At 41.5% G+C, this 13,072-nt stretch overlaps 1 protein-coding gene across 1 annotated transcript in view; it reads left to right on the forward strand.

The window, feature by feature from the left end:
- Positions 1 to 13,072, forward strand: part of LOC127572394 (A disintegrin and metalloproteinase with thrombospondin motifs 3-like) — a 299,522-nt gene that overhangs the window by 276,698 nt on the left and 9,752 nt on the right. Inside the window, 2 exon segments of the mRNA XM_052019585.1 lie at positions 3,631 to 3,796; positions 12,760 to 12,892. Of these exon segments, the coding sequence (XP_051875545.1) occupies positions 3,631 to 3,796; positions 12,760 to 12,892 (299 nt within the window).

Raw genomic sequence — 13,072 nt, forward strand, 5'->3', positions numbered from 1 at the left:
AGTATAATCGATAAACACTGCAGCCATGTGCTCTGGAGTTAGAGGGAATGTATATTTATGGTGGTGGATGGGGTGCCAGTCAACTGAGCTATTCTATCCTGGATATCTTTGGGTTTCAAGTGGAAATACCTTCTACTTGAATAGCTTCCAATTAGTACAAAGGCCTTGGAGAGTCAGGAAGTGAGTCATATGCCACAGGATACCAAACCTCTGACTTGCACGTGTAGCCAAGATATTTATTTAAATGGTCCAGTTGAGTTTCTGGTTAGTGATTGGGCCAGGACACTGCTCCAGTGATATCCCAGGGCTGGAATGACTGACCTTCTATGGCCACTTTATTGTGGCAATAAAGACTAGTATTTTCCTTTTGGTGCCCACTAAAATCAGTTTCACCAGGGCTCCTTGATGCCACATCTGGTCAACTGCTGCCTTGACGTCAAAGGCAGTCACTCTCACCTCACCTGTAGAATTCAAATCTTGTTTGGACTAAAGCTGTTGTGGAGCTGAGTGGCGCATGTGAAACCAAAACTGGGTTGTTGGCAAGTAAGTGCTGATGACTAGTTGAAGACTGATAGGGTGGTAATTATCTGGATTACATTCGTCCTCATTGTTGTGAGCAGGTCATACCCAGTAATTTTCTATGTTGTTGGTAGATGCTGGTGATTCATCAGAACTGAAACAGGATGACTAGAGGCAAAGCTCATTCTGCAGTACAGGTCTTTAATATTGTAGCTGAGATGTTATCTGGTCCTGTAGGCTTTGCTCTCTCTAGTACTCTCAGGTGTTTCTTGATATCATGTGGAATGAATCAAATTCATTGATTAATTAGGGACAGTCAGCACGGCTTTGTGAGGGGCTGGTTGTGCCTCATGAGCCTGATTGAATTCTTTGAGGATGTGATAAAGCACATTGCTGAAGGTAGAGCAATGGATGTGGTGTAGATGGATCTTAGTAAGATGTTTGATAAGGTTCCTCATGGAAGGCTCATTCAGAAAGTCAAAAGGTATGGGATCCAGGGAAACTTGGCTGTGTGGATTCAGAATTGGCTCACTCATAGAAGACAGAGGGTGGTTGTAGATGGAGTGTATTCTGCCTGGAGGTCGGTGACCAGTGGATCTGTTTTGGGGCCCCTGCTCTTTGTGATTTTTATAAATGACTTGGATGAGGAAGGGTGGGTTAGTAAGTTTGCTGATGACACGAAGGTTGGTGGTGTTGTGGATAGTTTAGAAGGTTGCTTTAGGATGCAGAGCTGGGCTGAGAAGTGGCAGATGGAGTTCAACCCAGAAAAGTGTGAAGTGATACACTTTGGAAGATTGAATTTGAAGGCAGAATACAATGTTAGTGGCAGGACTTTTAGCAGTGTGGAGGAACAAAGGGATCTTGGGGTCCACATCCATAGATCCCTCAAGTTTGCCATGCAGGTCAATAGGGTTGTTAAGAAGGCATATGGTGTGTTGATCTTCATTAGTCAGGGGATTTAGTTCAAGAGCCATGAGGTAATGTTGCAGCTTTATAGAACTCTGGTTAGACCACACTTGGAGTATTGAGTTCAGTTCTGGTTGCCTCATTATAGGAAGCATGTGGAAGCTTTAGAGAGGGTGCAGAGGAGATTTACCAGGATGTTGCTTGGACTGGAGAGCATGTCTTATGAGGATAGGCTGAGCAATCTGGGGCTTTTCTCTTTGGAGTGAAAGAGGATAAGAGGTGACTTGATACAGGTGTACAAGATGATAAGAGGCATAGATCGACTGGACAGTCAGAGACTTTTTCCCAGGACGAAAGTGGGCATAAATTTAAGGTGATTGGAGGTAGGTGAAGGGTGGATGTCAGAGGTAAATTTTTACACAGAGAGTGGTGGGTGCATAGAATGCACTGACGGCAGGGGTGATGGAGGCAGATACATTAGGGACATTTAAGATACTGTTAGATAGGCACATGGATGATAGAAAAATGAAGGGCTATGTGGGAAGGAAGGGTAGATAGATCTCAGAGCAGGATAAGACGTCAGCACAACATCATGGGCTGAAGGGTCTGAACTGTGCTGTAATGTTCTATGTTCTAAATTGGTTCATTATTGTCACATGTACCAAGTACAGCGAAAAACTTTGAGCCATCCGTACAGATCATTTCATCACATTAGTACATCAAGCTAGTAAAAGGGAAAAGCAATAACAGAATGCAGAATGTAGTGTTACACTTACAGAGAAAGTGCAGTGCAGGCAGACAATAAGGCGCAAGGCCATGACGAGGTAGATTGTGAGCTCATGAGTCCATCTGATTCCATCTGATTTGAAGGTTGCCTTTTCTTTGCACACATGTTGGGCTGCACCATCATTGAGGATGGAGACATTACTGGAGTCTTCTCCTTCCGAGCAGTTTAATTGTTCCCTATGATTCATGACTAAATGTGGTAGGACTGCAGAGCTTTAATTTGATCAGTTGACCTTGCTACTGCTTGGTATGGATGAAGTCCAGTGTGGCAGCTTCACTAACAGGTGTCAACCTGTTCATAAAAATCAAAAACAAAACTGCAAGTGCTGGAAATCTGACAAAACAGCAGAAGATGCTGGAAACACTCAGCAGGCCAGGCTGCATCTGTGAAAGGATAAACAGTTAATGTTTCATATTCTAGAAGCCTCTAAGCTTTTGGATATGCCTGGTGTGCTTCTGGGACAGCTCTTGAAATTTAGATACTGATCCTCACATGTTTGTGCAGAAGACTTTGAAAGTTCAGTGAAGGTGGGAACGACTTTGCTTGACTGAATTTAGGTGGTTTGTCAGGTTTTATCCTTCTTCACTTTTGACCCAGCAGTTATGATACAACACATCCAGATCTTGGGCAGAATGGATAAGGATACATTGATGAACCAGGTTTTATAAGAGTTCAGTAGTTCCATGATCATTATTATTTTGACTATATTTTTAAACATTTCTAGATTATCAAATAATGTTAATGTTAAATCCACAGCAGCCGTATGGAATTTGAACATGTCTCTCAATGGTTAGGCAGGCCCCTTGGTTTCTGGTCTGTTAACATAACCATTACAACACCACCATATCCTTGGGAATGGCCAAGTGGGGCTTCACTCACAGGGAGTCAGACAAATCAGATCTGTGTGACTTCCTTGGTGACGAAAACAGAATATTTTGGAAACATTCAGTTGGGTTGCCAATGATCTGGACCTAGGTGAAGTTAGAAAGAGCAGCATTTCGGTGAGATAGTCAGTGGGAAAAGGACAAAAGGGAAGATCTATAACAGGGTGAAGAAGAGATCAACAACAATCCATTTTAATTAATTCAGCACAACATTGTGAGCTGAAGGGCCTGTTCCTGTGCTGTACTGTCTGTGTTCTAATGTTTAAAAGATAGTTGGACAGGTACATGGATAGGAAAGATTTCAAGGGATATGGGCCAAATGCGGGCAAATGGGATTAGTTTAGATAAGCATTTTGGTCAACATGAAGAAGTTGGGCCGAAGGACCTATTTCCATGCTGAATAACTCTATGAATTTAAACAAAATGGATGATGGTACAAGGAGAAAAGGTGTGATAAAGACACAGAAGTGTGGTTTGTAGGATTTCCACATGTCAGACCTTCAAAAAGTACTAGTAACCCTCCATTTCTTTCAGATTATCCCTCGGAATAATAACACCAAATCTAGTCTCACCTATAACTATATTATCCATGAGGACTCCTTACCAACCATCAGCAACAATAATGTGCTTCAGGAAGATCTTGATGCATTCGAGTGGGCTTTAAAGAGCTGGTCCCAGTGTTCCAAACCATGTGGTGGAGGTAATTTTATCTGAATATGATATTTTTATAATGGTGTAAGTATAATCTGTTAACCATTTACTAGTTGCAATAACCATAATGTCAGGATAACTCAGCCTCATGTCTCAATCAAAAGTTTGTAGCTTCAAGTTCCATTCCAGAAAATTGAACTCAGAATTCATTCTAATGCTTCAGTATAGCACATCTTTGGACTGCATAATCAAAGGTGCCAGCTTTCAGATAAAATTTCAAATTCAAGCTCTGTCCACTGATCTCAGACACTAATACAATGAAGGGAAGAGTTCTCCCTGGGTCCTTGGCAATATTTAGTCCTCAACTAACACCATTAGAACTGATTATCTGGCCATTTTCCCACTTTGCTGGATTTTGAGTGGATATAGGTGTGGCTATAGAGTGATAAGAATAGAAACTACTGTAAAAAGCAGGTCAGGCTGCCTCTGTGGAGAGAGAAACAGAGATGACATGTCAGATCAAATGGCCTCCCGGAGGAAAACAGCAACAGTCAAGCATGTGTCACTATAGCAGTTCTTTTGCACAGGAAAGGGGCAGAAAAAGATTAGGTGAGAAATATGTTGAGATGGAAATGTCAAATACTAGAGGGCATAGCTTTAAGGTACAAGGGGGAAAGTTAAAGGAGATCTACGAGGCAATCTTTTTGCACAGAGAGTGGTAGGTGCCGAGAATGTGCTACCAGGGGAGGTGATGGAAGCTGATCCAACAGTAATGTTTAAGGGCCACTTAGGCAGGGGAAGGAGTGATATCGACCATGTGCAGGCAGATGTGATTAGTTCATGGTCAGCACAGAGATCATGGGCTTAAGGGCCTGTTCCTGTTTTGTATTGTTCTATAGTGACATAGGATTCAATTGTAAGAGGAGCAGACTGGTAGTTCTATGGCTGCAAACAAGATTAGCAAATAGTATGCTGCCTCCCTGGTGCCAGGGTCAGGGACGTCTCAGGGTGGCTGCAAGACATTCTCAGAGGAGGGCCATTGGTATTAATGACAGAAGTTAAAAAGAAAGATGACATCATCATGCAAGATAAGTTTGGAGGGCTAGGTCCTAGGCCAGAGAACAGGACCTCTGACTTTGGTGCCATTTACTACTGAGTGTAGGAATAGGAGGACAGGTCAGATTAATACATGACTAAAGGGATGGAGTAGGATGGTGGGCTTTAGATTTCTGGATCATTGGGTCCATTTCTCGGTAAGGTGGCCTGTGCAACCAGGACAAGTGGCACCTGAACCAGAATGGAGCCAACATCTTTGCAGGGAAGTTTGATCATGCGGTTGGGGAGGGATTAAACTAATTTGGCAGGGGAATTGGGGCACAGCTTCAGTGTACGGTTGAGGTGAAGGTACAGTCAAATTTAGAAAAACTAAGTCAGTCCAGTAGGCAGAGCAGACATGGGTATGTAACAGCACATGGGAGGAGTGGCAGGCTAAATTGCATTTATTTTAATGAAGGAGCATGACTTGTAACATAGATGAACTTAGAGCATTGATCAACAGATGGGTGTACGGTAATGTTGCAATCACAGAGACGTGCTTTAAGGAGAACTGGCAACTCAGTGTTCCGGGGTACAGAAACTTCAGGTGTGATGGGGAGAAAGCAGGAGCTTTGCCATGTTGATTAAGGAATCCGTTACTGTGATGATGAAGGGGAATATCCCAAGTTCTTCAATTGAGTCCTTATTGGCCGAAATGACAAAAGGGTGATCACTTTGCTGGGTGTTTACTATGGCCACCCAATAGTCAGCAGGAGATAGAGGTGCAAGTACGTAAGAGCAATAAGGTTATAGTAGCAGGAGACTTCAACTTTCACAATATTAATTGAAATCACCCCAATATGAAAGGCCGAGAGAGGGCTGAATTTTTAGAGTGCATCCAGGAGAGCAGTACGTAGCCTGAGTCATAGAGCAATACAACATGGATACAGGCCCTTCGGCTCAAAGAGTCCATGCCGACCACAGTTCCCAACCCAGCTAGTCCCAATTTCCTGCATTCAGCCCATATCCCACTAAGCCCCGCCCCTCCGTGTATCTATCCAAGCGATACTATTGTACCTGTCTCAACCACTTCCCTGGCAGCTCGTTCCATATACTCACCACCCTCTATGTGAAAAGGTTTCCCCTCAGGTCCCTTTCTCTCTCACCCTAAACCTATGCCCCCCAGTTTTGGACTCCCCTACCCTGGGAAAAAGACTGTTACCATTCACCTTATCTATGCCTCTCATAATTTTAAACAGTTCTATATGGTTGCCCCTCATTCTCCAACACTCTTTATTCCTTGAAGACCTAGCCTGGCCAACCTCTCCCTATAACTCAGGCTCTCCAGTCCTGGCAACATTCTCATAAATCTTTTCTGCACTCTTTTCAGTTTAACCATAATCTTTCCGAGAACAGGGTGACCAAAACTGTACACAGTACTCCAAGTGCAGCCTCACTAGCAACCAATTCCTACACTCTATCCCAATTCCTGTACTCAATGCCCTGACTGATGAAGGCCAACATGCTAAATGCCCTTTTCACCACCCTGTCTACCTGTGACGCCACTTTCAATGAACTATGCACTTGTACTTCTAGGTCCTTCTGTTGCATTACACTCCCTAGTGCCCTACCATCCATAGTACAAGTCCTACGCTGGTTTGACTTTCCAAAATGCATCACCTCACACTTAACTGTATTGAAATCCATTTGCCACTCCTGGGCCCAATTGCTTAACTGATCAAGGTCCCCCTGTAATCTACGATAACCTTCTTCACTATCAACAACACCTCCTAATTTTGTGCCATTCACAAACTTACTGATCAAGTCTTGTGCATTCACATCCAAATCATTTATATGAATAATGAATAACAAGGGTCCCAGCACCGACTCCTGCGGCACACCACTAGTCACCGGCCTCCATTCTGAGAAACAATCTTCAACCATCACCCTGTGCTTCTTACCTCTGAGCCAATTTCAAATCCACCTAACTAGGTCTCCCTGGATTCCATGGGACCTAACCTTCAGACCAGCCTTCCATGCAGGACCCTGTCAAAGGCCTTGCTAAACTCTCCTTTACTAGAGAAGGGGTGGTACTGGACTTAATGTTGGTGAATGAAGCCGAGCAAGTAGTTGTAGTGTCTTTAGGTGAGCATTTTGGGAATGGTGATGATAAGTCTGCAAGTTTCAAGCAAATTATAAAAAAGGGATAAGGATGGTCCAATATTAAAGTCCTGAATAAGAAAACAGCTGATTTCAATGTCATTAGACAGGACCTGGCAAAAGTAGACTGGGAGTAGTTCTTATGGATAAATCTACATTTTGAAAGTGGGAGTCTTTTAAAAGTGAAACAGTGAGAATTAAAGGCCAACATATTCCTGTAAAGATGAAAGGTAAGAAAGCCAAGTCCAGGAGATCCTGAATGTCAGGGTCTGATAAAGAAAAAAGGAATCATATTGCTGGTGAGAACCTTCAGGAGTATAGAATGTGTCGGAGGAGGGGATACCTAAAAAGAAAGAGGGGTCACAAAAGATAAATAGTAGACAAGATTAAGGAAAATCTCAAAGCATTTGATAAGTATATTAAGAGCAAGAGGGTAATTAGGGAAAGAGTAGGGCCCGTAAGCAGCCAAATCGCAATTGTGAGTGAGGTAACCAATGAATACTTCTTATCGGTGGTAACCAATGAATACTTCTTATCTGTATTCACTAAGGAGAAGAATATTATAGTTGCAGGTTTTAGGGAGGGGACAGGGATATTCTAAAGCATGTTAGCATTAAAAAAAGAGGATTAATTAGCTGTCTTAATGGGCTTAAAGGTGGATAAATCTCCAGGACATGAAGGGATGTATCCCTTCCTGCTTTGTGAGGCAAAGGAGGTGATTGCTGGGGCCCTGACAGAGATTTTTAAATCATCGTTGGCCACAGATGAGGTGCCAGATAACTGGGGTACTGAAAATATGGTCCTCAGTTCAAGAAGGGCAACAGGGATAAGCCTGGTAATTACAGATCAGTGAATCTAATGTCAGTGGTAGGGAAATTATTGGGAAAAATATCTGCACTTGGTAGGCAGAGGTTGATCAGCAATGGTCAGTGTGGCTTTGTTGGTGGGAGATCAAGTTGGTTCATTTGAGTTTTTTGAAAAAGAAACAAAATGTGTTGATGAGGACAGTGCGGTTGATGCTGTCTCCATGAATACAGTAAGGCCTTTGACAAGGTCCCACTTGGAAGGCTGGTCTATAAGGTTAAGGCCCATGGGATCCGAGGCAAGTCAGTAATTTGGATCCAAATTTGTCTCGGTCATGGGAGATAAGGGGTTGGTTTTGTTATTGGAAGCCTTTTACACGTGGTTTACCACAGGGATCAGTGCTGAGACCCTTGTTGTTTGCCCATTTCTGTATTATAGGAATGATATGATTGCACTAGAGAGAGTGCAGGGGAGAATCCAGGATGTTGCGTGGTTTGGAGAACTTTAGTTATAGAGAGAGATTAGATAGGCTGGGATTATTTTCCCTGTAGTAAAGAAGGCTGAGGGTGACCTGACAGATGTATATAAAATTATGAAAGGTATAGATAGTGTAGATAGTCAGAATCCTTTTCCTATGGTAGGGTTATCACAAAACAAGAGGGCACAGGTTTAAGGTGAGAGGAAAAAGTTTCAAAGGGGATCTAAAGGGAAAATTTTTTTGTTGAAGAGTGTGGTTGATATCTGGAATGAGCTGCCAGAGGAGGTGATAGAATCAGATGCAATCACTTGAATAGGCAGAATACTGACCAATGCAGGCAAATTGGATTCATGTAGATTGGCAAAATGATTGGCATGGACATGTGGGACAAAGGGCCCATTTCTGTGCTGTGCTCTGTGGCAGATGGAATTTAATCCTGATGTTTATGAGGTGATGCATTTTGGGAGGTTGAACAGAGAGTCGGACATACACCATGAATGGTTGGGGCCATAAGGAGTGTTGAGAAACAGAGGGTCTTTGATCTTTCATAAATCCCTGAAAGTGGCAGCGCAGGTAGATGTTGGTGAAGAAGGCATATGAACTGTTGGCCTTCGTTAGCTGGAGCATAGAATACCAGAGAATGTAGGTCATGGCAAAACTTTATAAAATTTTGGTTAGGCTACAGCTGGAGTATTATGTACCATTCTAGTCGTCACATTATAGGGAGGAAATGAATGAGCTGAAAATGCAGAGAACATTCACCAGGATATTGCCTAAGATGGAGCATTTCAGTTCATTAGAGTCACAGTCGTACAGCACAGAAACGAGCCCTTTAGCCACCCATGTCCATGCTGACCTTTTTGTCCTTCTATACTAATCCCATTTGCCCGCATTAGGACCATGTCCTTCAGTTCCTGGCCTATTGAAGTGTCTGCCTAAAATCGAGTGATTTTATCTGATTCCACCGCCACCTCTGGCAGTGCATTCCAAGTATCAAACACCCTCAGTGTTAAAAAAAATCCCTCAGATCCTCTTCCTCTCATCTTAAACCCTTGCCCTCTTGTTTTTGATACCCCAACCATGGGAAAAAGATTTTGACTAACCACCTTACGTATGCCTCTCATAATCTTATATATGTCTATCAGGCCTCAGCCTCCTTTGCTCCATGGAGCACGAGCCCAGCCTATCCAATACCTCCAGGCAAGTTATGAAGAGAGACTGGTTAGGCTGGGTTTGAGCAGAGGAGACTGAGTGGGGTCCTGATAGAGGTCGACATATCTGCTCCTCTATCTCCTGCTGACTGTTGGCAGGCCTGTGGTATACAAACTTATGAGGGTTATAGATAGAATGGACAGTAACAAACATTTATCCATAATGGAGGCATCTAAAACCAGACACCATAGGTAAGGAAAGGAGTAAGAGGGTTAGAAGAAAAATGTTTCCTCCCAGAAGAGTGTTGTTACGCAGAACTCACTCACTGAAAGGTGGTGGACGTAGGTACTTTCACAACATTTAAAAAGTATCTGGATGAGCATTTGAATCACCAAGGTGTGAAATGCTAAGCACCAGATAAAGATGAATGGGATACATGATTGTCAACAGAGACAATGGTGGGCTGTTTCTGTGTTGTATGACTTTCTGAATGTAATCAATCTGTGTGGAGCTAAAAAACTGAAAGGAGTGGCGTTATCTATAGGCATTCAAGCAGTAGCAGTAATGTAGGGTATAGCACGTATCAGGAAATCAGAAATGCATGTAACAAAGATAAAAGAAAATCATGAGGCACTTGAATCTACATATAGATGGGACAAAACAAATTAGCACTAATAACGTGGAGGATTAATTGGGTTTATGAGATTGTTTTCTGTATCAGTATATCGAGGAACTAGCTACTTAGTAGACAATTTTAGATCTTGCATTACAAATTGAGATGGTGGCCTTTAGATAAGGTGACTATATTATGATAGAATTTTATGTGAAGATTAAAATTTAATTCAAATCAATCTGACATCAGGGTGTCAAATCTAAATAAGCTATGAAGGTACGAGATGTAAGTTGTCTACTGCAGATTGTTATGAGAGTAAACCAGTAATGGCTCACATTTAAAGAATTCAAATGATCACAATAAATATATTTCCACAGAAGAAGTGGTGCATCTTTGACTAATACAGAAGTTAATGATAGTATTAGATCAAAAATGAAGGCTTATAATGTTGTAAAATAAGCACCAAACCAGCAGATAAGAAAATTTTAGAATTTGGCAAAGCAGGACCATTGCTCAGTAACAGGCCAGTTGAGACTAAAATCTAGTGAGAACCATAAAGACTGTAAAAACTTCTCTTGGTATCTAAAAAGGAAAAGATTAGCAAAAATTAATGTGGGTTTCCTAAAGATTGTTACAGGTCCTTCCCAGGTTATAGCTGGGTTTTGTCTCTATGAACTGTTCGTAACCTGAACAGTTTGCAGGTCAGAAATGCAGACGTGAACCAAGTTCCCTGACCGCAAAAGATGCTTAGAGTCCCACAGCAGCTGAAAAATCCATCCCACTGGTCTCACAAACACTCGTTCATATGTACAGGCTGTACATAAGTTGGGCGTTTGTAAGATGGGGAGGACCTGTACAGGGGAAATACTGGAGAATAAATTAAAGTAATATTTTATGTCTATTTGTACGGAACAGGACACAAAGAAAAAGCTCTTGGGAATAGTGGAGAACAAGTGCATAGTGAATTAAGTGCTAAAAGAAATTAGTATAAATGACAAAAAAAACTGGACTTGAAAATCATTCCCAAGTCCCCATAAGTCCTGATGATCTACATTTCAAATTTTGAACAAGGAGGCAATGAAGGTGTACAGGTTGTCATCTTATTAAGTTCTAAAGTTTCTACTCTGGTTCCCAGAGAATGAAAGTTAGCAAATACAATCTTACTCTTTAAGCAGAGAGAGAGATAGAAAACCAGGAACTACAGACCAGTTAGCATAACCAGGGAAATGCTAGAACTATTTCTAACAAAGTAGTATCAGGGCACTGCGAAAATAATAATAAGATCAGAGACAGTCAATGTGGATTTCTGAAAGTGAAATCATATATGTCAAAACCTGTTAGAAATTTTTAAGGTTGTAGCAAACAGAATGGAGAAGGGTAAACTAGTGGATTTCAAAATGGTGCTATATAAGAGGTTATTGAACAAAATGACAACACGTTGGATTGGAGCAGATTGAGAACTTACTAATGGTCAGAAAACAGAGCAGGAATAAATGGGTTATTTTTAGGTTTGCAGTCCAGTGGGGTGCCAGAGGGATCGACGTTGGGGTCCTAGCTGTTAACAAATTGTGTCAATGGTTTGAATGCGGGGATCAAATGTAATATATCCAAGTTTGCTGATAATACAAGGTGACAGAATGAGTTGTGAAGATGCAGAGAGCCTCAGGGGAATAAAGGCAGGTGAAATGAATGGGCAAGGATGGTAGATGGAATATAATGCAATTTTTAAATGGTGAGAGATTGAATGATGAAAGATTGAATGGTGTTGGTGTTTAGAGAAGCTGAGCCTCCTTGTACGTGATTCACTGAAAGTTAACATGCAGGTACAGCAAGCATTAGGGATGCACAGGGTACGTTAGTCTTAATTGGAAGAGGATGAGTGCAGGATTCTTACTGACACTGCAGCTAGAGTATTGTGTACAGGTTCCATCTCCCTACCTAAGGAAGAATGTACTAGTGATAAAAGGGATGCAATGAAAGTTCAACAGATGGATACCTGGAAGGGGAAATCGTCTCACAGGAAAATATTGATCAAGTAGAGCCTTTACTTTCAAGAGTTTATAAGAATAAGAGGTGATGTCATTGAAATACACTATTTTTATGAGGTTTGACAAAGTTTATACAGGGATGATATTTCTGGCTGGGCTGTCTAGAACAAGGATTACAGTCTCAAGATAAAGGGCTGGCCATTTGGACAAAGATGAGAATAAATTTGTTAAATCAGTAGATAGTGAATATTTGTAATACTTCATCCTAGAAGGCTGTGGAAACTTAGACAGTGAGCATATTGAAGATAGAGACTGATAGATTTTTGGATATTAAGGTAAGTTAGAGTTTAGTTCTAAAATAGCGAAGCATATGTGGTTATCAGTAAAAGTAACCATAAAACTATAAAACTTCTTGAAAATACAAATAGTTTTTAAAAAAAATTATTTAGGGAAAGGAACCTGCCATCCTTACCTGGTCTGGGCTCCATATGATTCCAGTCCTATTCCCACACAGTTGACCCATCTGCAGTGGGCTAAAAACCCATTCCGTGTATTGTGTCTAATTACTCTCCAGTGGTCTCAAGCTCAGGCTCATGGTCAGTGAATGGGCAATAAATGCTGGATTTGCCAATGAAGTCCACGTCCTGAGATTGATTAAATAACAAGATAAAGAATATGAATGTTGGATGTAGCAAGTAAAATTATAAAGTTATTTGTATCTGCATAATACAATAGTTCAAGTTATGTTTGGCATAGATAAATAACTCAGGTTTTGTTATTAGGTTTTCAGTACACAAAATATGGATGCCGCAGGAAAACTGATAATAAGATGGTTCATCGCAGCTACTGTGATGCAGACAAAAAGCCAAAACCTATCCGCAGAATGTGTAACCTGCAGGAATGTAAGCTGCCTGTGTAAGTAACACGTGTTGCTGATGAGATTTGTTACTACTCCCTTCCTCTCCTAACTGGAAAATTGATTTACTATGAAGCTAAACACTGAAATTGCCACTGTACCGGTAGCTGATAGTGAAAGTTTTAACTAGTTGAATCTCACCAGTGAACTGAGTTTCTTCTTGGTCATAATGACTCCAG

This window comes from Pristis pectinata, chromosome 7 (genome assembly GCF_009764475.1).
Source record: "Pristis pectinata isolate sPriPec2 chromosome 7, sPriPec2.1.pri, whole genome shotgun sequence".
Classification (NCBI taxonomy): domain Eukaryota; kingdom Metazoa; phylum Chordata; class Chondrichthyes; order Rhinopristiformes; family Pristidae; genus Pristis; species Pristis pectinata.